The 27,781-nt window shown below is 48.3% G+C and overlaps 1 protein-coding gene across 6 annotated transcripts; it reads right to left on the reverse strand.

Annotated features, from left to right (window-relative positions):
* Positions 1-1,360: 1,360 nt before the first annotated feature.
* Positions 1,361-27,764, reverse strand: BRPF3 (bromodomain and PHD finger containing 3). 6 transcript variants are annotated; one of them, XM_034069738.1, is made up of 13 exons: positions 27,540-27,764; positions 19,992-21,394; positions 18,834-18,990; positions 17,347-17,478; positions 15,276-15,404; positions 14,629-14,941; positions 13,729-13,995; positions 12,559-13,050; positions 11,684-11,777; positions 8,962-9,059; positions 6,945-7,042; positions 5,114-5,268; positions 1,361-3,609 (listed from the first exon to the last, which is right to left on the reverse strand). In XM_034069738.1, the coding sequence occupies exons 2-13, from the start codon at positions 21,374-21,376 to the stop codon at positions 3,426-3,428; spliced, it is 3,504 nt and encodes a 1,167-aa protein (XP_033925629.1). In that variant the 5' UTR covers positions 21,377-21,394; positions 27,540-27,764; the 3' UTR covers positions 1,361-3,425. The 6 variants fall into 6 exon arrangements, 5 of the variants coding, with proteins under 5 accessions (XP_033925629.1, XP_005142233.3, XP_030898753.2 ...); XM_005142176.3 differs by lacking the exon at positions 27,540-27,764 and adding an exon at positions 23,024-23,168 and having other exon boundaries at positions 12,559-13,047; XM_031042893.2 differs by lacking the exon at positions 27,540-27,764 and adding an exon at positions 23,024-23,167.
* Between the last annotated feature and the right edge of the window lie 17 nt (positions 27,765-27,781).

Below are 27,781 nucleotides of genomic sequence, written 5' to 3' on the forward strand. Positions count from 1 at the left end.
GTGCCTTTTTTGCTTCCTCCATGGGCCAGACCTGGTGAGCTGCAGCGAGACATGGCAAAGGGAGAGAAGAAATAACCCACCCAAACTCCACAACAGCTCTGGGCTTGGGGTTGTGGTGGGGTTGGGAGCACTGTGTGAGGGGCCTCAAGTGTGGTTGTGCCTCAGTTTCCTCACCTCTAAAGCAAGGTGGGGGGTTCTCAGCTGTGGAAAGCTGTTTGTCAGGGGAGGGATTGGCCCTTCCAAGAGCTCCAAAAAGGGCCTGAGACAGCCCCGAGCCCCACGCTCCCTGCCCGAGCCTCTGCAATCAGTCTCCAAGCTGCTTAATTTGTGGTTCAACTTATTTACCTTGATAGGATTTACTGGGATGTGTTGTCCTGGTGCCCCCAGTAAGGGGCTGGGGGTGATGCCAGTGACACCACCCAAAAACCCTCACAGAGATACCACCATCCCCCCCCCACCTCCATCCACTCCCATTCTCCCCTTTCAGGCCTGGGGGATGAAGCCGATGCTGCAGCTGAACGATGCCATCGTCATGGAAACCTTGGAGCTGCAGAGCTATTCGGGAAGTCGCCATCTCATTTGTTAAAACAGGAAGAGATGGGGTGGGAGGGGGAAGCTGTTTTATCAAAGTGCAGTAATTCTAACCCAAAATGGCAGCAGGAGGTCTATGGGCATCAATGGTCCATGGATGCTGTTTCCCGGTGCTTTGCTCTGGAAAGCAGCTGCCCCACATCCCTCTTGCTGAGAAACCCCCCCTTGGTTTTGCAATAGGTGGAAATGGTAGAACGTAAATTGAAGACTTTCCCTTTGAAGACTTTGCCCATCCCCTGCTGCTCTCCCTGAGCCAGGGGTCCCGGTGGTGCAGCACCACCTGCAGCACCACCAGCCTGGGCAGGAGGGAAACAAGGCAAGAGCCCTGCTGCGAAACCCCCATGTCCACCAAGGCATCACCAGGAGATGGTGATATATGGTATATATGGTGATACATGGTAAAATATGGTGATATATCACAGAATCGCAAGGGTTGAAAGGAACCTCGAAAGATCATCCAGTCCCACCCCCTGCAAGAGCAGGGTAACCTAGAGTACATCACACAGGAACTGATGGTAATATGAAGCCCCATATTCCCAATTCCCATCCCTCAGGGGCTCTCAGCCAGCCCCAGGCCAGATGGCTTCCATCCTCCACCACCTAGTGTTGTCACCCATGGCACACAGAGCAAACACCTTCTGGAGATGCTCCTTCCATGGGTCCCTTCCCTCTTTCCCCCTGTAACTGGGACGAATGGGATGAATAAAACCCACCATGGTTAGCGATGTCCTTGACTTCAGTTCAACACTAGCAAGGAAGGACTCTGATGTTATACATTAGAACATTTATTTCTCAGAGAGAAAATATAGTCTCAAGACAGTCAGATTATAGTAGGTAAAATTAGCATCTTCTTTTCAAGCATAGATTTTCTTATTACTTCTCTTATACCATCTGATATAAACAATTCTAGAAAGCAAATAAACTCACTTTCTACAATAAATAGAGCGCTCTGTGCTTTACAGCAGACTGACAGTAACGTTTGGGTCCCGGAGTAACAGCAGGATATCAGCCAATTCCAAGCCTAAAATGGCATTTCAACACCAACCCCCCCAAAACCCCAATTCCCAAGATCTTAAAACATATACACAGGTCACAAGTCCACAGCTGAGCTACCACCTGCAAAGTGTATGTTCCTTTAAATAAATTACACTGTGGGCATATAAAAGACCCAGCAACACAACCGAGGACTTCAAGAATGGTGACAAGAGGTCTAAATAATTTAGAACAGTATTTTACAGCTATTTACACCTCGTCCTTCCCTTGCCACACTCCATAGGCATTATTAATATTATTGTTTTTACAAAATCCTACGCCCCATCTCTATGTTACAGGAATCTCTTCCTTAAAGTGTGGTTCCACAGCCCAATGTATAAGAAGTGGTATCTTACAAAAGTAGACCAAGTAGAAATGGCAGTGATTACTCCCCATTAGTCATTAGCAATTATTATTATTATTATTTTGACCCCCCCACATTCTCTTCAGTATGAAAAAGTTAAAATAATAAAAAAATACTGAGTTAAAAAGCGAAATGATGAGAATTCAATCTACAATCTTGCTCTGCACCTTTGGTTCTTCACATGGGAAAGCAAAAAGGGATACACAGCACAAGAAATCACCAAGTCCTTGGCTAATAGAAAAGATTTTGTCATCAAGTTTCCAAACACAAGTTGTCCCTGTTTTTTGCAATGCAAACCCAAAACGCCAGGGATTGTCTGCAGAGCTGGGGTTTGGGATTCAATGGATGACAATGCTGGAGACCCACACATCGGGGAACGGATGCATGTGCATGGGAGAAGGAAGAAAGGCAAAATGGTCATGTGCTCTATTGTGTGCTTGGTTTCAACCCAACCCAAGCCAGAGGAACACAGTAGGGACAGAAGAAAAGGAAGAAAAGAAGAGGAGCCTTACACCAAATGTGCATACGCAACACAAAAGATGTACCTCCCTCCAACCCTGATCAACCTCAGTGCCTGCAAAGCTGCTCCAGCTCATCAGACACCTCCAGAATTAGTTTTGCTTCTTCAAAGAAGGAAGCTCTCTTTGCTCAGACTCAGTTCTGTACTAAACCATGACATGAACTGCTGGAACAAGTACAGTCACAGCAACCAGCATATAAATGTGAAACTACCAAAGAAATGAATAGGACACACACACACACACACACAAATCGGGTACTTTGCTTTCCATATTTAAAGCTCTTTCATGTAAGTGTGTGCAGCAGAGGGGAAGGTTACCAAAATATCTCAAGCTTTTGTAAACTAAATGAGAGTAATGGAACATGAAAACACTATGGACGTAGGCAGGAAGATCAGAAGGTGAACTCCCAACTACGCCTTTTGGTTTTGAATGTGATGGGACGATCAGTGTCATTTTAAACAAAGTAAAATGAAAAGGCCAATGATGGTTTGGGTAAATTTGGCACAAGAAAGTCCAGTTGTGATTTCCATAAAGGATCCTGGTTCAGTTACAGTGGTCACGGGTTCCTGGGAATTACTCAGGGCTGGTTGATGACTTAAAACCTCCTGAGGGAGATGCCTGAGGTCTGAACATCCCAGTGCTGTGCTCTGCTCACCGCATCGGCTCACCTGGGCTCCCATCACAGGCAGCTTCTCCTAACCACCTTCCTCCTGGCCCTGTACATTTCACCTCCTGCCAGCTCTTCAGTGAGACACATTCAGAAAGAAGCTGGACAGGCTTTTTGGCACGTTTCAGGGTACTTCAAGGAGTGCTGACAACTGCTGGGATCAGTGTCCCGTGGCCGCTCAGTGCACACAGTGATCCGCTCTGCCACTGCAGCTCTGGATTGAAAGAGGAGGACCAGCCACCCCGAGGCCTTACAGGTAATTGGATGTAAGGAAGTGATGATCCCCCCGCACACGGCTCATGTGGATCATGGCTCGGTCGTACGCCACCTGCACAGACTTGCGGATGCTGGTTTTCCGTCCTTCCATCATCTTTAACTTGTCCACTGTGTCATCCACGCCGAGGGGATAGACTTTGTCACGTGGAAGCCACTGCCTGCAACAGAGAGTGCAAAGCCCAGTCACCAAGGACATCCAGAGGGGAAGGGGGAAGGAAGAACAAAGACCTGAAGGTAATCATAGACTCAACAAAACTGGAAAAGACCTTTAAGACTATCAAAATGCATCCGCTCCCCAGCACTGCCAAGGCTACCACTGACCCATGCCACTGAAGGCCTCCCAAGCTGCCTGCAGGAGACTGCTCCAATGGGCCTGGCTCTCATACCCACCCCTAAGTGGCTCTTTAAGAGTGTAAACATTCACCAGAGCAGGGCAAAGCTAAGGCAATGGTGATTTTCCTTGGGAAGGTAGTTTCAATTTCAAGTCTGGATTTAGGCGTTTTCAGAACTGACGACCACAGCACCAGGAAGCATGGCACTGCCATTGATATTCTGCTAAACGTCATTTATTAGTACCTCTTTGAAGAGCATGTCCTGTACCAAGTGGTTCTGGTATTCTGGGACAGTGTATTAATAAAAAGTGCATCATAAATAATGCACTGTACTAATAAAAAGGTTCAGGAGCGTGTCCCTTGGCACCTCTTTCCCCAGAGGACACAAACATATCCATCAAGTGATGCAAACATGATCCCCTCCTCCGCTTCCCCAAGAGGAGCAATGTGCACATTCTTCCTTCATCCCCTTTCCCTTCCCTTATCTCCCGGTTCCCTGCTCTTCCAGCGATGCCAGCAAAGAGCTTTCCCAGGAGACTTAAGGAGGAAAAGGGCTCTCAAAGTACCACTAAGCTCCTTTTGAAATTCATGTTCCAATGTGGCATTTGCTGGTTAAATAACCCAGTGGGTTCAGCACATGGCTGCCGCTTCATTGCAGGATTCACCTCTTCCAGCACAATGCTCCAGTGTTCCAATTTTCCTATTGTTTCATACACAGATTTCAAAGCTTTATTTTTTAAGGGACATCACTGGTTTGTGGCTTATTATATGTGGCTGGGTTATTGTTAACATGTGAGTGTGGTAACATGGTCAGCCACTGATATTAAAACCAGCAGATGCAGTCTGAGCTAGAACAGGCCTTGAGGTATTTCACTTGCCCTGAACCAGGTGCTTACACCTACATTGCCATCTTACATAAATGCCTTGATTTGAAAATTGCAGGTACTCAGCACCTCTGACAAAATCAGGCAAGTCTAAAGATGGAATAAACCCAGCATTTGACAAATGTTACCCTGGAGATTTTTGGCCAGTCTTTGGCTGCTCGGCCTGCTGGTGTTTTTTTAGAGTCAAATGCTCCCTCTAATCTGCTGCAGATTTGGACTATGAAATTGGTTCTCCACGTGCCTCAGTATTTTTGTGGTGATGTGACCTGTGGGTGAAGGATGCTGGGCTGCTTTTGGGCCAGGAAAAGCATGCTGCCCTCCTTATGGCTCTTCGTGACTGCTGCATGTTTAAAATCTCCAGTTTCCATGTAACATCATCACCCCTGCATGCTCCCATATACCAGAGATTATGTTAAATCTTCTTCCCTCTCTGCCACAGCACTCACCAGGTTCTCTTGTTGTCAAAGAAAAGAACAAGAAAGAGCTTTTCTCCTGCCTCTGTCTGCCTCTGTTCCCCCAGCTTCAACACATCGACGGGTGGAACTGGGATGGGGACTCCATTGTGGAGCAAACCTTCACGTGGCATCTTGGGATCGATTATCTAGTGATACAGGGAAAGGACATTTAAGCACAAACTCCTTCAAGTACTGCAGAAAATGCATTTTCCTGTTCTTTCAGTCTATCCAAGCTAGACAATGAAGATCCGTGGAAGAGAAGCCAGAAAGTCCAGAAGTCAAGCACCTGATAAGGGAAACGCTGTAAGTATGTTGTTCTGCATGGATGTAGCTGCATTTACACCAACTGTAATTTAGTGGAAACTCAGTGTCATCGTGTTCAATGAAGGATTTCCTTCCCTCACTCCAAATTCATACAACAAACGTAGCACCACTGCTGTAGGCAGCAGGCACAGTGAGGTTAACACCAGCTCCATTCCATTGCAGTCCAGTTGACTTCAGTGGCATCGCTCAGATTTATCCTGCTACTAGAGCAGAATCAGGGTCAATGAGAGAGTGGATGAGCACTTCCAGCTTTATCAGGGATGGGGAACACAGACGTAGGTCACTGGAGAGGAGTAACAACAGACACAGTTATTGTCCCCCTATGAAGCAGAAGTCAGTGTCAGACATCTGTGCTATGTGATTATGGCAGGAGAAGCAAATGGTGGACACAATCACAGAATCACAGAATGGTTCAGGTCGGAAAGGACCTTAAAGATCATCTAGTTCCAACCCCAGCCATGTGCACAACACTCAGGGTGCTCTTGTTTGCCTCTCCATCTTGGCTCCTAAGGGCTCAGAAAATCAGCTTGGCTTTGACATTGGCCAGCTGCAGGAACTGAAGTGAAGATGTCAGCACTGCCACAGACTGTTACAGAAATATGCCTTTTAGGGGGCAATCTCAGTGTTTAACTCCATGCTAACGCACAGTTTAACTTTGGCCATAGCAACGCAGAGATCTAAAAGTGCTTTGGCTGGCCAGCCCAGCTAACAGATCCACAGCTGTTTCCTGTGGGCTCCCACTTAGATATGGCAGAAGAGCCACGTCTCAAGGGATCTATTTAAAAGCAGCAGAAAAACCAAAATGCTGTTCTATCCCATGTTCTTATTTATATACTCACTTCATATATACTCACTTTATATACTTACTTTATATATCTCTGCTGATAACTTAGCAAGCATGTAAAAGCCTGCAGTGGCACTGGCACTTCCTAGCAACAACTGCATGTTGTGCCTGGCTTTGGAACTGAAGCCAGGTTGATGGATTTCACCTTAACTGTCAAATATCCAAAGATGGATAAATGTTAAGGAACTATAGTCACAGGACTAGATGCAAACACATGAATATATTCTCATATTTAAATCAAACATATGGCTATTGGAAGAGGGTATGTCCATCACAAGACCATAGGGAGTTGTACTCACTATACAGGAAACTGTGCAGGCAGCTGGACACCACTGGAACCTGGTGCCTGCCTTTGTAAAATGTAGGTCTTCTCATGCCAGCAGTACCTGATATCTACAGTGAATAGGAGAGGAGAGGAAAGATCTCCTCCTATTCCTGGCACTGGGAGAGCAACGTTTTATGAATCCTCTGCAATGCTCGGAAACGGTGAGCACAGGGAAAATTCACTGTGCAAAGGCAAAAGGAAATAAATAGGGTACATTGTATGAGTTTGGGAAGTTTTCCTGTTCTTCCTGGTTACACTGCCCGCTAGCACTGTGTTATGGGCTACCTGCAATGCGGGTACAGGATGCATGAAAGCACTGGTGTACTTACCAAGGCAGGGTAGGAGGGATAGCCCCGGCACTTGGCCCACACGAGCTCCAAGGGCTCCAGCTCAGCCTGATTCTCAAAGGACATCAGGAGAGTCCTGCCTAAGGGACAGAAGGAGACATGGGTTAGGAGGGTGAGAGCTAGCCAGGGGCTTATGATAACACAAGAAACCACACCATCATCTAACCTGGGTGTGATGGCCTGCACTGTCCCAGCAGCAATCAGCTACAAGAGATGAACCACTCTTGTACTTAGAACATACTGGCAATATTTCAGCTTTCTTCCTTTATTTGATTCTTCAGCATGCAGAAAGCTGGAATATCACCTTTTTTACATAACAAACCTATTGTTCAGCTCTCTGTCATTTAATCATCTGCATAATCCCAAACCATTTCTCATAACCAAGATCTAGAGCAAAATTTAAAGCTGTTCATTGTTTGCACCTGTATGAATTTAGTATCCAAACCAGAGGTGGTAAGGCCTCTCTGCAGCAAGGAAGATCTCATCTGCAGTAAGTTTATGGTAAAACACAAGGTGCAGAGAGATCCAGCCTGGCCATGGCAAATGTCCAGCCTTCCTTATGCCTGTCAGTACAGTTGTATTCTGCATTAAGATAACGCCACAGTCTCTTAAATTATGGGTCTAAGTCTGCTTAACCCTAAGTCTGCTTAACCCTAAGTCTGCATGTAGCTTCAGATGAACTCTTCAATATGGAACTATGAATCAAATTCAATTCTGGAGTGAACAGCTGCTATACCACTGAAATCAAATGGGTATATGAGAGATGAATTTGTTTCATGGGGCTCCACTAAGCCAAATTCATCCTCAATGGAACGGATGAAGCTGTATCTAAGATTACTTTTACCCACTGTTCAGACAGCTCCTTTTTACTCCTCCTAAGTACAAATCTCTAGGTTATTCTGATACCATAATACTGGGGGTGGGGGTTATTTGATGTCTGTGGGAAATGCCTGGTTCTAATTGACAGAAGTCTATTAACCATTAATTTTCAAACTTCAGTCAGAAGTATGGCATGGCACAAGATCTGTTCAAGACATGAATAACTCCTCTGCCAGCTCCTGGTCCTGGAGAAGGAGTAATCTCCATTAATGTGAATTTTACAGCAAGCAGTACTTGCTTCGGGGGAGAAATGGTCAAACACTGGCTTTACCAGAACTCAAACTGAATCTAGAAAACACTGAGTATGACCCAAAAGAGCTCCCTGCCAAACGGATCTGATGTGCTTCTCCACTACTGCATTCCAGATGCATTCCTCCACAATGAAATGATGCTCTAAACCATAGAATTCTCCCACTGAATCTAATTGTCCCAGCACCAGCCCTGCTCTGAGCTTATCTCCAAAGCAGCCTGCTGAGTGCCTGGGGTCTGGGATAATAATGTTTCCCAGGTAGATGGGAGCCAGCACACAGGAGCTGTACAGAGAGTACCAGGGAGTCAAAGCTGAGTCTTGATTTCAGCATAGACCTGCCATAACACGAGCACTGACACACTGTAAGAAAGACAAGAATCTGCTCATGTGAGCACTGCAAGATGGGTGTAGTGCCCTGTGTAGGACTAGAGGAGCGTGACTTAATTTTACAGCTGTCCAGCAAAGTTTGGCAAAGACAACTTTGTTACAAAGACCCTGAAAGCAATGACAGCAATACAAGAGGGAGCAGCCATAAAGTCATCTCCAGAGAGACTTCTCTTACATAAAATGATGATTTACTGCTTGTATTGCAGCACCACTAAGGAGAACTAGTTCCAAAACAGGTGAAAACAGTGCCAGGTACATCATACACGCCAGATGTACAGAAAGCACAATGTGAAAGCAGGAAAAACCTTTTATGCAGTATCCTACACTTGTAACCAAGCAGGCAGCAAAGCATGGGCAAGTAAGCAGTCTGATAGTACAACCTGGGCAGCTCATCCAGGACTAGTTCCTGCATTGAGACCTTCTTCCCTTGGATCAGATGGAGTGTTCGGACCAGCACAGGATGTGCTGCAGAGCTGTTCTCACCTGAGCTGTTGTAATCAGAGTCTCCATTCACACCATCCAAGAAGGGCACTCGGGAAAGAGCTGGCTTCCCTCGACTCCGCTTGGGAGGCATCAAACCGCTGTTGGAAAGATATGCAAAAGTAAGGCATTTGGAGAAAGCAGGTTACCCTTGACAACAAAGCCAAAGAAATGGATTCCCCAGCTCTGTTTAGAACACTGTAACATCACTGACATGAACAGAACAGTGAATCATCAATACATTTCTCCTGGTTCAAGCACACGGGACATCATCCCAGCTTTGCCACAAGCAATAAAAGAGGCCCACCAGAAACCAAGCTATGAATACAGAAAGAAACCCAATAAAGACCTCGTGCTGAAGAGCTGATGTTGTAATGTTTAGAGCTTGCATGAGCTCAGCCAGTTGTGTACTGACATCAGACACAATCGAGCAGCCCTCCAACATGGCTCCAATATAGAATCAATCATAGAGTCATGGAATGATTTGGGTCGGAAAGGACCTTAGGATCATATAGCTTCAACCCCCCTGCCATGGGCATGGACACCACACACTAGACCATGTCAACCAAGACACTGTCCAATCTGGCCTTGAATACTGCCAGGGATGGAGTGTGTCTATGCAGCTGGGACTCTCTCAGCCCATGGCCTTCACCTCATTACTACAAATATTACAGACAGAAAACTGACTATCACCTCCACCTCAAGCAATCGTGGCTTTTTCACTTCTTGAGGATTTCTTTTCTATTTTTCTTTTAAAGTTTTCTAATAACCCATTCTGGGTGAATTTGGTGCTCAAAAAGAAAGACTGGAGAAAAAGGGGTAAGCAGAACAGTTCCTGAATTGAATAATTGTATAAGTTATCCATGAGACATCAGGTTGCTTTTAATTCCTTGTTTTGTGGATGTCACATAGCTCTAATGTAATTTTTGCTATGTGAATTGCTGGCAATTATTGTAGTAAGCATTTACATCACACGTTTCATCTTCAAAGTACTATACAAACACCAACTAACAAGTCCCACACTCCCCTGTGAATTGTAATTTGTCTCCCTTGCTTACAGAGGAGCAAACAGAGGTGAGTATAGAGTGGCCGTAAGGCCAAGATATGGTTTGAAAGGAAGTTCCTGGCTCCTGGTCCTGTTCTGACTGTTCCCTCATGCAGTGAAGGATTTCTGCATGACACAAGGGCCCTCATTTAAATGATGCTTCAACTATGTGTGAATCCAGGTCCCCTTTTTGTTCCCTTTGATGCAGCTCTTACTTACAAGTTTATCACAATAGAATCACAGAATAGTTTGGGCTGGAAAGGATCTTCAAAGACTTTTAGTCCAATCCTCCTGCAACGACCTTCTGGTGGTATCTGCATGGGCTAATGCCTCTTTTGTAAGCATCCAGCTTACAGAAGAGGCAACAACTGATCTTAAGATGGGGGCACACAGCCCAGAGAAGAGGGGAGAGATAACAGAATGGGTGGGTGTCCCACCTCAGAGAAGAGCTGGAGGTGCCATGCCTCCAAGGGGCTCAGCCTGTGCTGAGACATCATTTACTGTGGTGCCACACGCTTCCCTCAGGCTGTCTGGCACCTGACTGTGGAGTAGGACCACTCTGCCACAGGGAAAAACCCTGGCACCAAAACTGCTTCTTTGAAGCTAGGGCCTTGCCCTTCGTCAAAGGCAAAAAAAGCCTTTGTGAACAGATTTATAATGGAAACACTGATCGAACATTAGCTACAACTGCAAAATTATCCACCTCTTTTGAGAGCCAACATTTAGGATCATTCTGCAGAGCAGCGCAAAGCTTGCATTTGAAAAATGCTCCTGGGATTCAACCAGAATAATGTGTTACACAGCTCATAGTTTGTATGTTCAGACCTGAGAATGGGTGGACATGGGGAGTTTTATGATTGTAAATGCCCAAATGACACTGTGAGCTTGAAATCTCACAGGACTGAGTACATGCATTGGGAGGAAATGTCTGAACGTAATTCTCTAATGATGGGTCATCCTTGGGTCATCAAAGACAAGCAGAGGGCAACAACATGTTCGAGGCACTGAAAATATTACTAAGAATATCAATGAGAAAGTTGTGCTTCTGCCTATCCTGGATGATCCTGGATGATCCTGGATGACCATGGAGGCCAAATGTCCTCAGCCTGCCACACACAAAGGAGACTGTGGCAAAATGCAGGTTTTACCATGCAGTAAAAGGGCTGTGAAATTACTGGAGTCGGTGTTAGGAGGGCCGGACAGGTAGACCAGAAAACAGATAATGGTACCCCAACATCTGACCAAAAGATGACAGATGTTTGCTTTAAGTCTGTTCAGGTCTGTCTGAAGTGCCCAGTTCTGCTTTTAAACCTCTGAGAGGAGGCAAGCAGCAATTCAGCAGGCAGCAGAATTCCAGCTTCACCTGTAGTGCTGAACAGGCCATTTGAGTTCAAGGTTTTTCTACCTTTGGCTCTCAAGAGCTGCAAGAAGGTATGCATCCATCAGCAGAGGATGTTGCATGCATTGAGGAACAGAATATCCATTTGCTTGAAAATGAAGCACTGCATTTGGGTTTAATAGGATGTGATGAAACCTCAGAAGTTCTTTGTCTTTTAGGATCAACACACAAAACAAGTAAGTTTGGGCTGGGGTTGAAACAAAGAGGTTGAACAATAAAACAAGGCAGACTAATCCAGACATAGAAGGTGTTCTGAGGACAGTTTTACTTGGGGCACTTACCTGCAGGCTTCAAATACCAGCCCACTGCCCAGGCCAGAGCTGCACTCGGAGTCAGAGCCACTCTCTGTGTGCTTCACAAAGCCATTGGTCACTCCTGCCAAGGAGACAAGTGGGAATCAGCCCAGAGAAGAAGCAGCAACACACAAAGATGCTACCATGGCTCCAGTGGGGCCACTGTCCCATGACTCACATCCACAAAGATGAGTGCTTCAATGAGGAGAAAATTCTGTACTGAGTTCCCCAGACTCAGCTGCAACCAAAAGGTGGCCAATAAAGGTATTTCTACCAGCAACAGACAAAAAATTGGGCTGTCTCTGAAGAAGCAAGTGCTAGAGAAGTGCCCAGGGATGGAACACGAGAGCCAGCTCACCAGGGAAGCCCAGAGGCCAGGAAATGAACCACTTGCTCATCTGGCTTCCAAGTGTCATTTGGAAGACATGCTGAGAGAAAAATGCCCTAGGAAAAACTGGTTTCAGGCAGTTGCAGAGAGCAAGAAGGTCTTCCCTGAACCTTCTTTTCTCCAGAATAGACCCCTCAGCCATTCGTCATCACACTTGTGCTCCAGGCCGTGCACCAACTCCACTGCCCTTCTCTAGGTCCGCTCTGAACTAAGTTACTAGAAACTCCATGTATAGTCATTGAAGGAGAGGTGCAATCCCTTACAGACATGTCTTGTCTGCCCTATTGTAGGTATGTGTGGAAGAGCTGGAGCTTTCACTAGGCACATCTGACAATGGACACCGTTTCCCTCAAGCATAAAGTGAGTTTCAGGTGAGTAGTTTGGATGCAGACATCTTTACTTTCGATTCCTACTCCCTGAGCCCCATCACACAGTTTCCAAGGGTTTAGAAGGAAGAGAAATCCCAAGGAATTACCTTTCTGTCCTGCCTGCCTGGGTGACTTCTCTCCATCACTCTCACTGCAGGTCCTGCTCTGCAGCCGCTTCCGGGCTTGTTGCTCCCCATCAGGGCGGGAGGGTGAGAGCTGCTGGTCCTCCCCGTTCTCCAGGGAGCAGTCCAGGCCCCTCTGCAGCTTCACTCCATTCTTAGCCTTTTTGAATAGGACAGATGTCCGTCTGCCCACGCCGCTGAAGGCAGGGCTGGAGGGGGTGTCTGCAGGGGGCAAAGCCAGCCCATTGAGCCCATTGTCGCTGAGCAGGCGCTGGAAGGCTTGGCTCTCCCGCTGCAGAGCCTTCTTGTCAAAGAGCTCCCTGTTCAACACCACCCTCTTCTGCAGCTGGTTCAAGGACTTGCTTTCACTGATGGGCTTGAGCTTTGGAGGGTCCTGCAGAGAGTCTAGCTCTGAGAGGGACGGCACAGGTCCTGTGGGCTCCAGGGTTGGAGGGTGTGGGGGCTTGGAATCATCTGCTAAAGGAACAGAGTCTGCTTGAACATCTTAGAAACAGTTATTTCCCAGAACTCCCGAAGAGTTATTCCACAGCCATTCCCACCTTTCACAAAGGCTACAGATAGGAGAAACAGCAGGTCTTGACCGCTGGCATGCACTAGAGAGCTGGAGCTAAAATCAAAGAACCACAGAATGGTTTGGGTTGGAAAGGACCTTATGATCATTCAGTTCCAACCCCCCTGCCATGGGCAGGGACACCTCACTCTAGACCATGTCACCCAAAGCTCTGTTCAACCTGGCCTTGAACACTGCCAGGGATGGAACATTTATCACTTCTTTGGGCAGCCTGCTTCAGTGTCTCACCACACCCAAAGTAAAGAACTTCTGCCTTATATCTAACCTCACTTACCCTTATCTAAGTTTGAACCCATCACCCCTTGTCCTGTCACTGCAGTCCCTGATGAAGAGCCCCTCTCCAGCATCCTTGTAGCCCCCTTCAGACACTGGAAGTTGCTCTGAGGTCTCCACACAGCTTCTCTTCTCCAGGCTGAATATCCTCAGTGTTCTCAGTCTGTCTTCATACGGGAGGTGCTCCAGTCCCCTTATCAGCCTTGTGGCCTCCTCTGAACTTGCCCAAGTCTGTTTTATGTTGAGGACACCAGAACTGCATATTCCTGTATCCTGCAGTAACCTCTTACCTTTCTCCCCTTCCTCGTCCCCTTCCCCTGGTGTTTTATTCAGGCCCTCTTCCCTCAGCACAGGCTCCCCATTGGGCATGGTCTTGTTCTGCTGCTGGGCCAGCTTCTGTCGAATGGAGTTGATTTCCCGTCTCAGAAGCCGGATCCGTCGCGTCCGGGCACCACTGGACCGCATGGTGCTCACCATGTCCAGCTTCTCCAGGAGCTCCTTCAGCTGCGCCTCCAAGGAGAGGTGAGCCCGGTTCTCTGGGACGAGGATGTTATCCACTGCATCAAAAGAGATTATAACAGACAGCTGACAGACCTGCTCTCATATATAGAAGTTTCCTAACAGACTACCCATCAGAAATCTAAAAGGCTGCAACATTTATGAACCTGATGACAGACTGCAAGCCCTGCATGCTGGATGTCAGCAATATTCTATGCTACGTTGAGGCAAGTTATTCAACTGATGCTTTGGAGCTGCAACTCCAGATGGCAGTGGAAATGGATGTGGTCATGTTATGAATGGGAAGTCTCAGCTAGAAAGACTGCTTATGTGCCAGGACATTAACCCTACATCAAGCTCCTGCCAGCCCTCAAATGCACAGGCCTTCCTCAACGCAAAGAAATCCTAGATCCACTTTTGCCACAGCTTCTCTGGGCATCCTGTGACAGCACCTGGGCACCCTCACAGGGAAGAACTTCTTCCAAAGCTGCACCTAGCTCAGAGTGTCCAGCACACCTGCAATCCTGCACTTTGAGGCTCTAACGGAATTAGATATATACTTAGGTAAACAGATGGATAGGAAAACTCTCATATGCTGAATGATGGCTCTGCTTTCCAGCAGGCTGAGTGACATGCTCAGAACAAAGAAGACAGTTACGATCTACCTGAAGAAACCAAAGGCTAACACTCACCATCCTCCCAAGAAAAGCGGTAAAAGTCCTCAGTTTTGGGTGACTCAGGCAGGTGAATCCCCACATCAGTGTCAAAGCCGATGCTTTCAGCCTGCCGCCGTGCATGGCGCAATATCGCTCCTCCGAGGTCTCGGAGCCGGACAGCTGCTCGGTGGAAAATCGTGTCTTTAGCATTATACCTCATGCAGTTGGTAACTATAAGGTTAAAGTCTTCCTCAAACTCATCCAATGTTCGGTACAGGTGAGACTCCAGCTTCCGCCTCATGGTGGAAAAATCCATTGGGTTGGAAATGAATTCCAGGTAATCTGGAACCTAAACATATAAAACCTGTACAATTACAAAAACCATTTACTAGCCAACTAGAGCGCATCCATCATAAGCACTCAGTGCCCTTTTCACTAGCAAAGGGCAACACCAGTGGTTCATTTCTGTATCACTCAGTCAAGGCAGACACATCCTGGCTCTGCAAAACATTACTGAGACGTGCTGAAGCTTCCAGAAAGCAACACACTGTTTCTGGCCCAGAAGAGTAGCCCCACTGTGACCCTTTAGTCCAACTGCAGCTTGGGATAAGGTGGCTTCCAATGTTTCTACCCAAAACTACCTCATCTAAAACCCATTAGACACCTCTAGGAAAGAGACTTGCCTCGTTCAGGTTAACAGGCTCTGCAAAGATCTGGGCAGCATCCTTCTCCTGCAGCAGGTCCAGTGTTGTGCGCAGAAGTACGTTGAAAGGGGTGAGCTGCAGCTCCATGGCAGCCTGCTGAACCTTCACCTGGGGATGGGAAAACAGTGATGAGCACAGCTACAGTGGACAGGATACATCAGTGGTGCCTCCCTCTGATTCCTCCTGAGTCATGACCGCAGCTCTACTCTGTGGTGGCAATCTCAGATCATCACAACCAGCCTGGGACATTCATTGCTGAAGAAATTCTGGCAAACACCTTGTCCTCTTCGTGTGCAGCAGATTTGCAGACTCAAACTGCACAGTTCAATCTTTTTGTATGGGGAATTCGGGCTTATCCAATCTCATCAAACCAAACCAAGAGGAAAGGCTGGAAAATTAGAAGATAATACAACTAAAAATGGAAACAGGAAGAAGCTTTTCATGCCTGGCAAAATACGCTATAGAACTCCCTGCCTCAAGATGTTATTATGCCTATTAGCAACACTATACAAAAGTTAGAAGTATGTAGGTGTTTACATAAACAACATCCATAATTAGACTAAAGAGCTCAAACAAAGCTCAGGATTTAAGCTCTTACACTTCAAGGCAGACGCCAAACAACAATAGTGGTTAGATGTCTGCAAGTCCCTAGTACAGTTTCTTCCATCCCGTATGAAGTTTGGTTTCAAGTAAACAAGTTGTAGCACCAGTCTGATCTCTTACAATGAAATTCTGTTCAAAGGAGACTGGAATAGAACAGAGGTATTTAGTTCTCCCTTAACACTTTAATTTCTTTGATCTTATAATTCCTCATTATGTCATTAAATCAACCACTTCAGTAGCAAAGGAAAGCAAATCTGTTTACAAAAAGCTGTATTTGATGTGCTAAACAAGACAGCATCAATAAGAGAATGAATGAAGATGGGATATAAAGACCACGCTCTTCTCCCAAAACAAGGAAAGAAGTCAAACAGACTTGGGACTCTGGAGCATCCTTCTCCACTCACCTAAAAGCTGGGCTGGGACAGAGGTCCAACTAGATACACACTTTTCTGTGATATCCTTTTATAAAGGACACCAAAGTTTCAACAAGCTTTTATGGATTCAGCCAACTGTCATAAGGATTTATCAAGACACTGAATGCAAACAAAACCCAAGAATTACTTTTCTTTTGATCTTCCTATCCAAAATTGCATCAAAAAAGACCTCAAAAAAGGGGTCCATCAAAAAGGCTGTGAGCAATTTATGGCCATGAAAAAACAGGTTGCAGAGAAGCTGTGATCACAGCTGCATTTTGCCACAGTCTCCTTTGTGTGTGGCAGGCTTTCCCTCTGCCTGGCTCCCTGCAGACAGCCTGAGAGCACCCCGGTCATGCACACAGGCTCACAGTGCACAGGGTGAGTCTAATGAAGCTGTCCTCAAAGATGCTGGTGCCAGAGAGCACAGTTGTGGCTGCAGAGACCGACCAGGCAAGCAAAGACCCTCAACAGGCAAAGCTGGCAAACTTGGGAAGCAACCTTAACTTGTGCAATGCTGGAGAACTGTACACAGATCAAAGAAGAAATTGAAAAATTTAGTAAATGGCATCCATCATAAAAGTTCTTTCTTGTAAAAAATGGAACTAGAGGGCAAACCACATGAATTTTTAGCTTTAGAAATCAGCAGCAGAATTGTGATCTAGCTCTTTCTCTGGAGTAGGTGTTACCAACCTCCTGCAATAATCATTAAAGGCGATCTAACTTCTGCTCTGCAGAACACCTACGCCATGCCCAGAAACAGAAGTGGTGCTGTAGGTCCAGAATCAAATCCACTATTAGTTATGCAAATCCATTTTCAAAGCTTGCTGCAGCCCAGTGCTGCTTCTGAGGGTAGAGACTGAGCAGTGCAAGCTCGGGACTAACACAGGGAGAGATGCAAATCCAATGGTCAGACTTCGTGAGAAGAGGAAAAGGCTCAAGAACTGCCCTGCTCCCAGTGTGCCTCCTGCAGCATGGGGAACTTGCATGGGACTAAAGGTAAGTGCAGTACTCTGACAGCCACAACTCCCTACCTGCTCCCGTTTGAGTTTTTCCCTCTTACGGATCAGCTCGATGAGCAGCCGTGCCCGCTCCAGGTCATGCCGCAGCTTCTGCCAGTACTTCAGCTCTTCCTTTACTGCACTGGTCTTCTCATCCTGCTCCTTCTGGAAGACATAGCAGCAGGGCTAGAAATAAAACCTCTTTCTAGGTGTCCCCTGTGAACTGCTCTCATAGTCTTCCTCCTGACTATAAATGATGCGCCATGTAGCTAACAAACACAGTATCAGCCTTTCTGGATATTATGTTATCTGTGAAGTTAGGCCTAAATCATCCAGTAGCTACACTCTGGGACCATGCTTCAGTACATACTTGGGTATGAATACCCAAGTTCATTATAGAGGCTGTAAATTTTTCTCTTGGCTGCTGTGCATGGGAGAGGAAGCCCAAAGGTTTTACAGCAGAAAGGCAAAGTGAGCAGAGAAAGAGCTAACATTACCCTCCTTGTAACCAATAGGAAATAATCAGGGAAAGAGATTCACCAAAACACAATGTTTTGTGAGCTCACACCATCCAAGACACAGTTCAGGGGCAATCATCCAGCCTTTCCTAAATCTGTAGCTTTTTAATGGGGTTGAGGATGTACCTGAAGTGCACACACTTTCATGTGATTGCCAGGAGAGGACAATTGTTTCCCCAAGGTCTTGATGGGTTCTATTTATAGGACATTCGGTTTTAAGAACTTACTTATGGTAAATTGCCAAATACACCAAGGAAATGCTGCACTTCCCCAAGCTGATGAGCAGAAAAAAGGTTTTCTTATTATTCATCCAGAGCAGTCTTTGTGCAAACCAAAGCCTATAAATTCCTCCAACTACAGCAAAAATGTACATGTACAACATGCACAGCACCTACTGACAGGCTATGTTAGAAGGTAGTCCAATTGCTTCATGACTTCAACATTGACTTGAGCCAAACTCAGTGCTGTTTAAAAGCATCGAGATCGAGTGACTCTGGATGCCACCTCACGGGAGGAAGTCCAGAGCTGATGGATATGACTAAACTTCCACATGAGTGTGCATGGGAGGGTCAGAAACTGAAGCTGCAAGAAGAATGACCCAAGCTGGAGCTTGGCCAGGACTCTGGAGCTCATACGCTTTTTGTTGAGGAGGGGATTTTTAATCACACGTGAGGAATGTGGTTTTATGATTCATCTAAGAGATGATTCCACCGAGGGCCCATCACACCCTTGCACAGTCTTGGGTCTCCTGACTTGGGGGAAAAACTCCTCTCTGCTGGCTCCTCAACACCAATTCTAGTAGCATGTGAAATACTAGTGGCACTGATATATTAACTCAGCTCTTCAGGCATGAGCATACCAAGAGAAGACCAAAAGAGACTTAAATCAGTTTACTCTCTGATCCTTTCACCCTCATTCCTCTTTCCAGCTGTGCATCAAGCACATTCACCCCCGAAAGCAAGCTCTCCATCCTCCCATGTGGGTCCAGCTGGGCACCAGTACCTGCTCTGCGTTCCTCTGGGACTGGAGGTGCGAGTGCAGGCGCCGGATCAGGGGTACCCCATTCCTCGCCTGGCGCTTCAGCAGCCAATAGTTGTGGAGCCTCTGCATGAACTGGTTCTTCCTCTGGAGGGAGAGGCCACTGCAGATCTTGTTGAGCCTGAAGGAAGCAAAGAGGTGTTGTGAAGCCAACCCCAAAGCAACCAAGACTCCATAGAGCCTGGTAATGCCATCAAAATTCCTAATGAAGCTTTGTGTGTCAATGCACACTCTCAACTACAAATGCAACTGGAACCTCCCCACCATGAAAACATATGTGCCTGCTCTTCACAGTATAACCTGTGTTAGTAGCAACTCAGCTGGAGGTTCTCACCAAGCACTCACCACAGCATAGTCAAAGTATGCGATCACAGCTCCAAGCCCCCATTTCAAAACTACTTTCAGCATCAAGAACTTTCCTGGAGGACGTTTAAGTCTGATGTTATTAAGCTGGAGTGTGAGAAACTAACTTGATAAGAGCCCAAGAATCATATATCACCTACTTTAACCTTTTTGAACCATTCATTAGATTATATGTGGTGCCTTATCAGCAGTTTTCCAAAGCTTATCTGTCTGTTAAAACACCGGCAACACACGACCACACTTTGTAATGCACCAAACTAGCAGCACTACCTAGTTTTTTGTGAGATAAGTGGGAAGCAAAACCCCCTACACAGCCAAATTCAAAGCTGCTTACAACACTGACAGGTTTAACTTGCTCTGCAGTAAAAGGAATTAAGAAACTATGAAATGAGGAGATTAAAAACTATTTAATAGCAGGATGACCTCCATCTGCCTGCCAACCTGCAATGCCCAAAGTGTTTTAAGAACATCTTCACAGCCATCTGTGTGAATCCAGATGCTAAAGAGCTGTTTTAATTTAGGGACCTCCAGAGATTCTGTGTTACGCAGCAGTCTGCAACGGTAAAGCAGGAAAACCACAGCGTGCCCTCAGCACTCATGTGGAGTAACACTGGTCAGGAAGGGTTCTGCAGAGCACTCTCTGAAGACAGCCAGTGCTGAGTCTTGACTGCAGATTCAGTGTTCACAAGGCAAATAAGAGGGGATCCAGTCCTCAAAGTAGACCATGTCCATCTCCTTCCCTAAACCTGCGACACTCACCTGTAAGAGGGAATTTGTGTGACTGTCACCATGGGCAAAGACGAATGCCCATTGGTCACATCACCAAGCTCCTTCTTGATCTTCTGCTTCAATCTCAATTGGTTCTTCTTCAGAGACCCTTTGGGAGGGCCAGAATTGGCTTCTTCCTCTGCCTCCTCCTTCACAGAGGCCTCCTGCCCCTCAGCACCAGCAGCTGGGGACCCTTTTTTCACCATCCCAGGTGGGGAATGACTCTCACAATAGGCGGTCTTGCGCACGGTGAACGTCGTGCCATTGATGCTGGTCTCCCTCATGGGTTCAATCTTCATGAAGAGACCAGCCCGCTGGGCACAGGTGACATGGAAGGCAGTATAACAGTTCACCTTGTGGCACTGGATAGCAGCTCCCATGCCCTTCTGCTTGCAGATATAGCACGTGAGCTTCCACCGAGCCGGGGGGATGTTATTTATCCCTTCAATGGGCTCCAGGAACACAGTGTTTGCAAAGCAGACCTCTGGGATCCAGATGGCACAAACCACGTGGGCCCAGCGGCCGTCGCTGGTCTGCTTGAAGGCTCCACCTTTGTTTGGGCAGAGGACACAATCCACAGGGCGAGAAGGGGACTGTAAGCAGCAGCGGCAAAGCCACTGCCCCTCAGGGATGTAGGGCACACCATAACACTCCTGGTGCACAGCCAGGTTGCAGATATCACAGAAGAGGATGACGTTGCTGTTGTGACACTCATCGTCCATGCAGACACAGCAGAAGGCATCCTCATCAATGAGGGACTGCTGAGCCCCGTTGTTCCGGCTCTCCAGATATGACTCCTTTTCCAACCGATCCACCAGCCACTCAAAAGTGTCAGCAGAAACTGTGCCATAACCATCATCCCTTCTCTTCTCGTTGACCATTTCCAGCCATGCCAGATCCTCCTCATCCATGTCATACTCCACCTCTACATCAAGGTCCTCAGGAGGCTTTTCAATGTACCGGTAGTAGGCAGCAGGGAGAGGAGGAGCCTCTGGTTGGCTGAAGGAGTCCACCACACGGAAATTGGGCTGGGGTAAGTGTAAAGATGTCCCTGGTGCATGTTTGGAGCAGGACTCCTTCTTCTTGCCCTTGGAAGAGGTTTTCTTATATTTGGAAGGTAAAAGGGGCTGCTCACTGTTTTCTTTGTTGCTGTTGCACTCTGTGATGTCCTGGGCAGTCAGCTCATCCTCTGTGATGATCTTTAAGGGATCGTAGATGCTAATACGATGAAGACGCCCATCAATGTCCACCTCCACAATCCGCTGGGCCTGAGCATAGGTCAGTGTCTCCCGAGTGGGTGAGCACTTGAGGCTGTAGGGTGAAGGCGAACGCCTCCCCTCCACGCTCTGCCGGGACCTCCTCCGAGGCTTCCTCATCCCTGCAGTCCAGAGACCCTGAAACAACACAGGACAGGGGACAGCATAAGCCAGTGAGCCAAGCAAGGAGCAGTACAAATCCAAAACCTCACTCAGGATTGCAACAGAATAACATTTCTACTGGAGACTCCAGCAATTTCAACCTTGCTGAGTCTTTACATCTTCTTAGGTACAAGCAGGCAATGGAAATATCAACCATTTCTTGGGTTGGAAATATCAACCATTTCTTGCAAACCCTCCAACCTTCCCTATTTGCATGTCAGGACATGTATATAAGATGAGAAGAGTTCAAATTGATTTTACAGCAGCATCCAAACACTGCTGTGCATTCAGCTCAGCAAAACATTCAGATCCCCCGAAACCTAAACAGTACTTCACATAGAAACATAGAATAGCTAGGGTTGGAAAGCACCTTAAGACCATCCAGTTCCCACATCCCTTCCAGCACCTCACACTAAACCATGTCACCCAAGACTCCATCCAACCTGGCCTTGAACACTGACAGGGTTGGGGCATTCACAGCTTCCCTGGGCAACTCATGCCAATGCCTCAGCACCCTCACAGTAAAGAATTTCTTCCTTAGATCCAACCTGAACTTGCCCTGTTTCAGTCTGAACCCATCACCCCTTGTCCTGTCACTGCAGTCCCTGATGAAGAGTCCCTCTCCAGCATCCTTGTAGCCCCCTTCAGACACTGGAAGTTGCTCTGAGGTCTCCAAGCAGCTTCTCTTCTCCAGGCTGAACAGCCCCAATGTTCTCAGCCTGTCTCCATACAGGAGCTGCTCCAGCCCCTGGAGCATCCTCGTGGCTTCCTCTGGACTTGTTCCAACAGTTCCATGTCCTTTTTATGTTGAGGACACCAGAACTGCACACAATACTCCAAGTGAGGTCTCACGAGAGCAGAGTAGAGGGGCAGGATCACCTCCATTGACCTGCTGGTCATGCTCCTTTTGATGCAGCCCAGGATACGGCTGCTTTCTGGGCTGCGAGCACACACTGAAGCCGGCTCATGTTCATTTCCTCATCAACCAACATCCCCAAGTCCTTCTCCACAGGGCTGCTCTGAATCTCTTCTCTGCCCAACCTGTGTGCTCACACCTTCATATACTAAATTCACACAAGCCAAGGAGTTTGTCTCTCTTCTTTTGCCTGTGGCTTTTCTTTTATGGCCCTAATAGCACACAAAATGTGCTGGATGTTTTCCAGATTGAAAGGAAAGCAGTGTTCCTGTCCTATGAAAGCAGTTCCCATTTTCATTTGGTCACGGAGTTCCATATGAGAAAACTAGCAGTGATCCCTTAGGTTGGGATGGAGCTCCTCCAAGTTGCCCACCGCTTCTTCCCTTCCCACACTGTGGATGCAAGAAGTAGTGCAAAACCATCCTCCAGCTTTCCTCCCTCATCTCTCACAGACACACCTGTTCCTCACGCCCCTCTCCAGACACTCAGTCCCTTCAGTCCACACACTGAAGGGATTGTGTCCTTCCCAACAAGCAAAATGGGTCACAAAATCCCAGCCACAACCAGAGAATGAACTGAGCAAAGCAGCAGGTGCTAGATGAGAACCCTCCTGCTCTCCAGTGGGATCCTTGAGGAAGCAAAGATGGAATGAACATGGGAACAAGCAGCAAGGATACAGATGGACTTACTAGCTCTGCGTCAGCGTTAGCCCCTTTGGAGCCACAATCCATGTTCAGGCAGCTGAGCCAGTTCTGCATGGAGGATCCACAGGGGCACGAGCAGGAAAGCAGTTAGAAAGGGTATTTGCCCAGAGCCTTAATGAAAAGCCCAAGCCAGGTCTGCCCTTACAAACTGCTAATCAGCAACCCAGATGATTATTTGAGAGTCAGCCCTTGACATTAAGGAGGTGCCCATCACAGGGAGCAGAGCAGAAGCCTGGAGCCTGAGATGATCTGGGGGAGGATGGGGACATGGCAGCAGAGGCCTGGTGATCTGAGAGCAAAGGAGGGAGGCAGCAAAGAGGGAAAACAGAGACGAAGCCAAGTGAGTAATGCAAGTGAGAAGGGCAGTGTCAGGGATGGGAACATGACTTCTGGGAAGAAACGGGCTGAGGCTGAAACAAACGAGACAGGGGACAAAGAAAAGCAAATGATAAGTCAGCCCAGAGCTTATCTGTTGCTCCACAGAGGCCTGAACCAAAACCTTACCCGTATTTAAGCCAATCCACACTTTCAGCCCCTTTGTGTGGGACCTGCAGACAAGAAAACACACTCAAACCCCATCATTTGTTCTTGGCCATTGCATTATTTCTGCTGTGAGGGACACAGCTCCACAGAATCTCACATGTGTGCATCAGAGGAAGCAGTGCCTTGCAGGACCAGGCCCTACAAGAAATCCCTTCCAGAAGCTTATTCCAGGGAGAAGCACCAAACTCCAGAAGCAACACATTTCTCTTGGAAGCCTTGGCTCTGTGAACCTCAAGGTCAAGCCACAACACAAAATCTAAGAAACAAGCAGGCTTTGGGAAAAGTTTCCAAATTTTCCTTTGCATTCACAGAAATAAGCCACTGGTGCCAGTTTCAGTCCTGGCACACCCATAATGATGGAGCCTGTGGGGCCAGTTTCAGTTCTGATACAAGGTACATGATGACAACTTCCATGTACACATATGTCAGGACCTTAAAACTCTCATCAGCCACTTGGTGGGCAGCGCACAGCTCCCCAATTGCACCTGTCCCAGCTGAGCTCCAAGAGCTTCAATCAGTAGGAAAAACGGATTTGAAAAGAAGGGTTTAAAGGCAACTGGATCAAATGGAGAAGCTGGAAAATCCTGCTCACAAACAGCTCTTAGAATTCAGGTGGGTGTGAGCAAAGAAGATACTGGAGGCAAAAAGGTATATGAGAAGAAAGATATTGGAGGATAAAGTAAATAGCATGAGCTGACCACACTCATCATTAACATTAAAATTACCCAAAGTGGGATTTCCACCACTGCCATAAACTATCCTATCTGTAGAACACACAATGACACAGTGCTACACAGAAACACCTGAACCAGCACTGACATTTCTGCCAGCAAGAGCTGAGTGCCCTGGGTAAGACATGCACCCAGAGACTAGGAGAGACAGAACTACCCACCTCCAAAATACCTTGAAAGCAGCAATGAAACAACTCAGAGCACTGAACCCTGTGACCTTGCCTGCAGCAACAGAAACTTTGAAGCAGCAATCTAGGAATGTTTTGATCCTCTCAGCACACTTGAAAACACCTCCCAGTCACAGACAAAAAGAACCCTTCTGCAAACAGCACCTGTGCACACTGAAACGCTGAACAGACTTGGCTTCAGTGGGGCTAAATGCTGTTCCAGCCCATGAGGGTTCTGCACCACCATAGACAAAGGCTGATGAGGTGAAAGAAGAAACTTCTGTTGCCCCTCGCTGCCACCAGTGTGCTCAAAGCTTTCCAAACACCTCCCATCATCCGTTCCTGCTGGGTACCGTGCCAGAAGGGGGTGAGGTTCCTACAGAACACAACTGAGCAGTGGCTGAATGCACAAAGCCACGGGGATGAATGTAAATTGTACCCAAGGTGTTTGCTCAGGACCTGTTCAGTTCTCCTGAGCAGCACCTTTCACACTGGTGAGCCAGAGATGCCAGGGGAGGGGCTGCAAAAGGTGACTAAAAAAACATAAGCCGACCATCAGGAGACTTAAATTTAGTGCAAATGGGTCAAAAGCTCCACGGGAAAAAAAATGAGAGATGCATGTACTAAACAGCATCACAATACGGGCCCCTATTATACACACAGACTGGAAAATCCAGTGCAAGCAGATCCTCTAAAGGGCTAAATGCTGCTGTAATTTACACCCATGCAACTGTGTTGGCCATGCCCAAGGTCAAAGGAACCCTCTTGCACCCCAGAAGACTTCTGCCTCCTTCCCACCCCTCCTTCCTACTGCAGTCCTTTTCCAGCCTTCCCACACTGAACAACCAAGGAGCTGCTTTCCAGCACCAGGTTTCTTTGCTAACCTGCCAAGGACACCAGGCTGGAGTTCAAGGCAGTGCTGCTGGGGAAGTTTCCTGGCCCTTCCCAGCACAGCTTGGTGATCCCAGTGAAGAACTAGGTCCCTCCACAACGAAGAACTTCAGTGACTGCAGCAGATGGGAACAACGTGGCTTTCATTCCACTCTGGTGCACTACTGTTACTGGCAGTGGCTACAGCTCATACAGCCCTAAACAGTTTGAGGTTCAAGGTTACCAAAATCTGCCACTCTTCAGGACATGAAGTCAAACATGAGGTCTGGAGATGCTCTTCTGCATCGCTGTCCTGTGCTGGCAGCCACGCAGCTCTGGGCAGCTGCTTCTGGCCTTTTAAAACCCATTCCTGTGCCATGGGGAACAGACACCCATGGAGCTATATAAGAAACATATCAATAAATTAAAAGCAATGGATGCCAGAGGGAAAACCACCCTGGAACAGTCGCAGCCCCATTCACACCTTTCCTTTGCCAATCAAAATGCCGGTGAAACTCCTGCCAATGTCCCTCCACGTTCCGTGCTCTCCCTGGGGCCATATTCACTTCATGTTCCTGCCAAGGGTTTTATGCTCCCCACACTCATGCTGACATCTACAACAAAGTGTGTCAATGCTCAGCAGACACCACCAAGAGTCATCTGCCCTGGCATACACAGAGATCTCTATAGACCCCCTGATACTCCTGTAGCCAAGCTGAGCTGACAGGAGATGCATCAGCCCACAAGAGAGAATCTCCTGCTGGAGCAGGGACAGTGAGAGACAATTCTAGTTTCAAGTTCTAATTCACTTGCCCCTTCTGCTGAAAGGGTCCTCACCTGTTGTGCCATCACAGCTGGATGTTCTGACTCCAGCTGGAATACAGCGTTCAGCTCTGGGGCAACAACACCCTTGTGGGATGTGGAGCTGTTGGAGAGAGGCCAGAGGAGGCCATGGAGCTGCTGCGAGGGCTGGAGCAGCTCTGCTCTGGAGCCAGGCTGAGAGAGCTGGGCTGGGGCAGCCTGGACAAGAGAAGGCTCCTGAAGGGGAGACCTGAGAGCAGCTCCAGTGCCTAAAGGGGCTGCAGGAAAGCTGGAGAGGGGCTTGGGACAAGGGCCTGAGGGACAGGCCAAGGGGAATGGCTTGAACCTGCCCGAGAGGGGAGACTGAGCTGAGCTCTGAGGCAGAAGCTGTTCCCTGTGAGGGTGCTGAGGCACTGGCACAGGGTGCCCAGAGAAGCTGTGGCTGCCCCATCCCTGGCAGTGTTCAAGGCCAGGTTGGACACAGGGGCTTGGAGCAGCTGCTCCAGTGGAAGGGGTCCCTGCCTGTGGCAGGGGTTGGAGCTGGAGGAGCTTTAAGGTCCCTTCCAACACAAACCCATGTGGGATTCTGTGATTATGCTGGGCTGAGAATGAAGTTTAAGGTAAAGTGAGTTCAGCCACAGACCATAGCACACACCATCTGCGTCCGGCCTCAGCAGCCTCTGGTGGAGCCGTGAAACGCCATGAGCTGTGTTTAGCGCTGGCCTGGAGCTACCCTGCAGAGCGAGGGTCACGGGACCCCTGCAGGGAGCCCCGTGAGCAGCCAGTGATGTGGGTCAGGACGCAGCACGGCCCCGGACACAACCGAAGCCCCTCAGGCTCAGCACCGGACACAACCGAAGCCCTCAGGCTCAGCACCGGACACCGGCCCCGGAGCGGAAAACAAACCCCCGGCGAGGGAAACGGGAGGAGGAGAGCGCGGCCGAGAGCGCAGGCAGCGCGCACGCCCATTGGCTGTCACCGCCGCCCATCGCAGCTCCACCGCCAATAGCGACGCGGGGCTCTGCGGCCCTACCGGGAGGGCGCCCTCAGCCCCGCCTGGGCCAATAGCGTGGGAGAAGGTAGGCGGGGCCTCCCCCGAGCAGCGCGAAGGGGAGGGCAACATGGCGGCGGGGGGGGGGCCCGGCTGACACGGCGCTGCCCGTGCCCCATACCCGGCCGCTTCCCACCGCCGCCGTTCCCCCCTCAGCGAGGCCGCGGAGCCGCCTCCGGGGCCCGAACGGGGGTGAAGGCTCCGCAGGCTGCGGCGCAGCGGCCTCCCCGACACCTCCCCTCCCTCCCGGTCACCTTCCTGCGACCCCGGCGCGGGGGGTGCGTGAGGGAGGAGACCCCCTGAGGGAAGGGTGTCGCCGGCTCCGCGCAGTGCGTTACCTGCCGCCTGAGCGCGGTGTCCGCCGCTGCCGCCGCCTCCTTTGGGGGATATTTTAATGTCTTTTTTTTTCCTTTTTTTTCTCTTTTTTCCTATCTTCTTTCCGCCTCCCCCTCCCCTCCCCCCAGGGGCGGACGGGCTCACCCAGCCGGCGGCGGGAGGGGAGGGCACAAGATGTCGGCTCCGTCCGCTCCGGCTGCCGCCTCAGCGCCGCCTCCTCATGCTGCCGCCGCCGCTCCTGCCC

This window comes from Melopsittacus undulatus, chromosome 16 (genome assembly GCF_012275295.1).
Source record: "Melopsittacus undulatus isolate bMelUnd1 chromosome 16, bMelUnd1.mat.Z, whole genome shotgun sequence".
In the NCBI taxonomy this organism is placed as follows: Eukaryota; Metazoa; Chordata; class Aves; order Psittaciformes; family Psittaculidae; genus Melopsittacus; species Melopsittacus undulatus.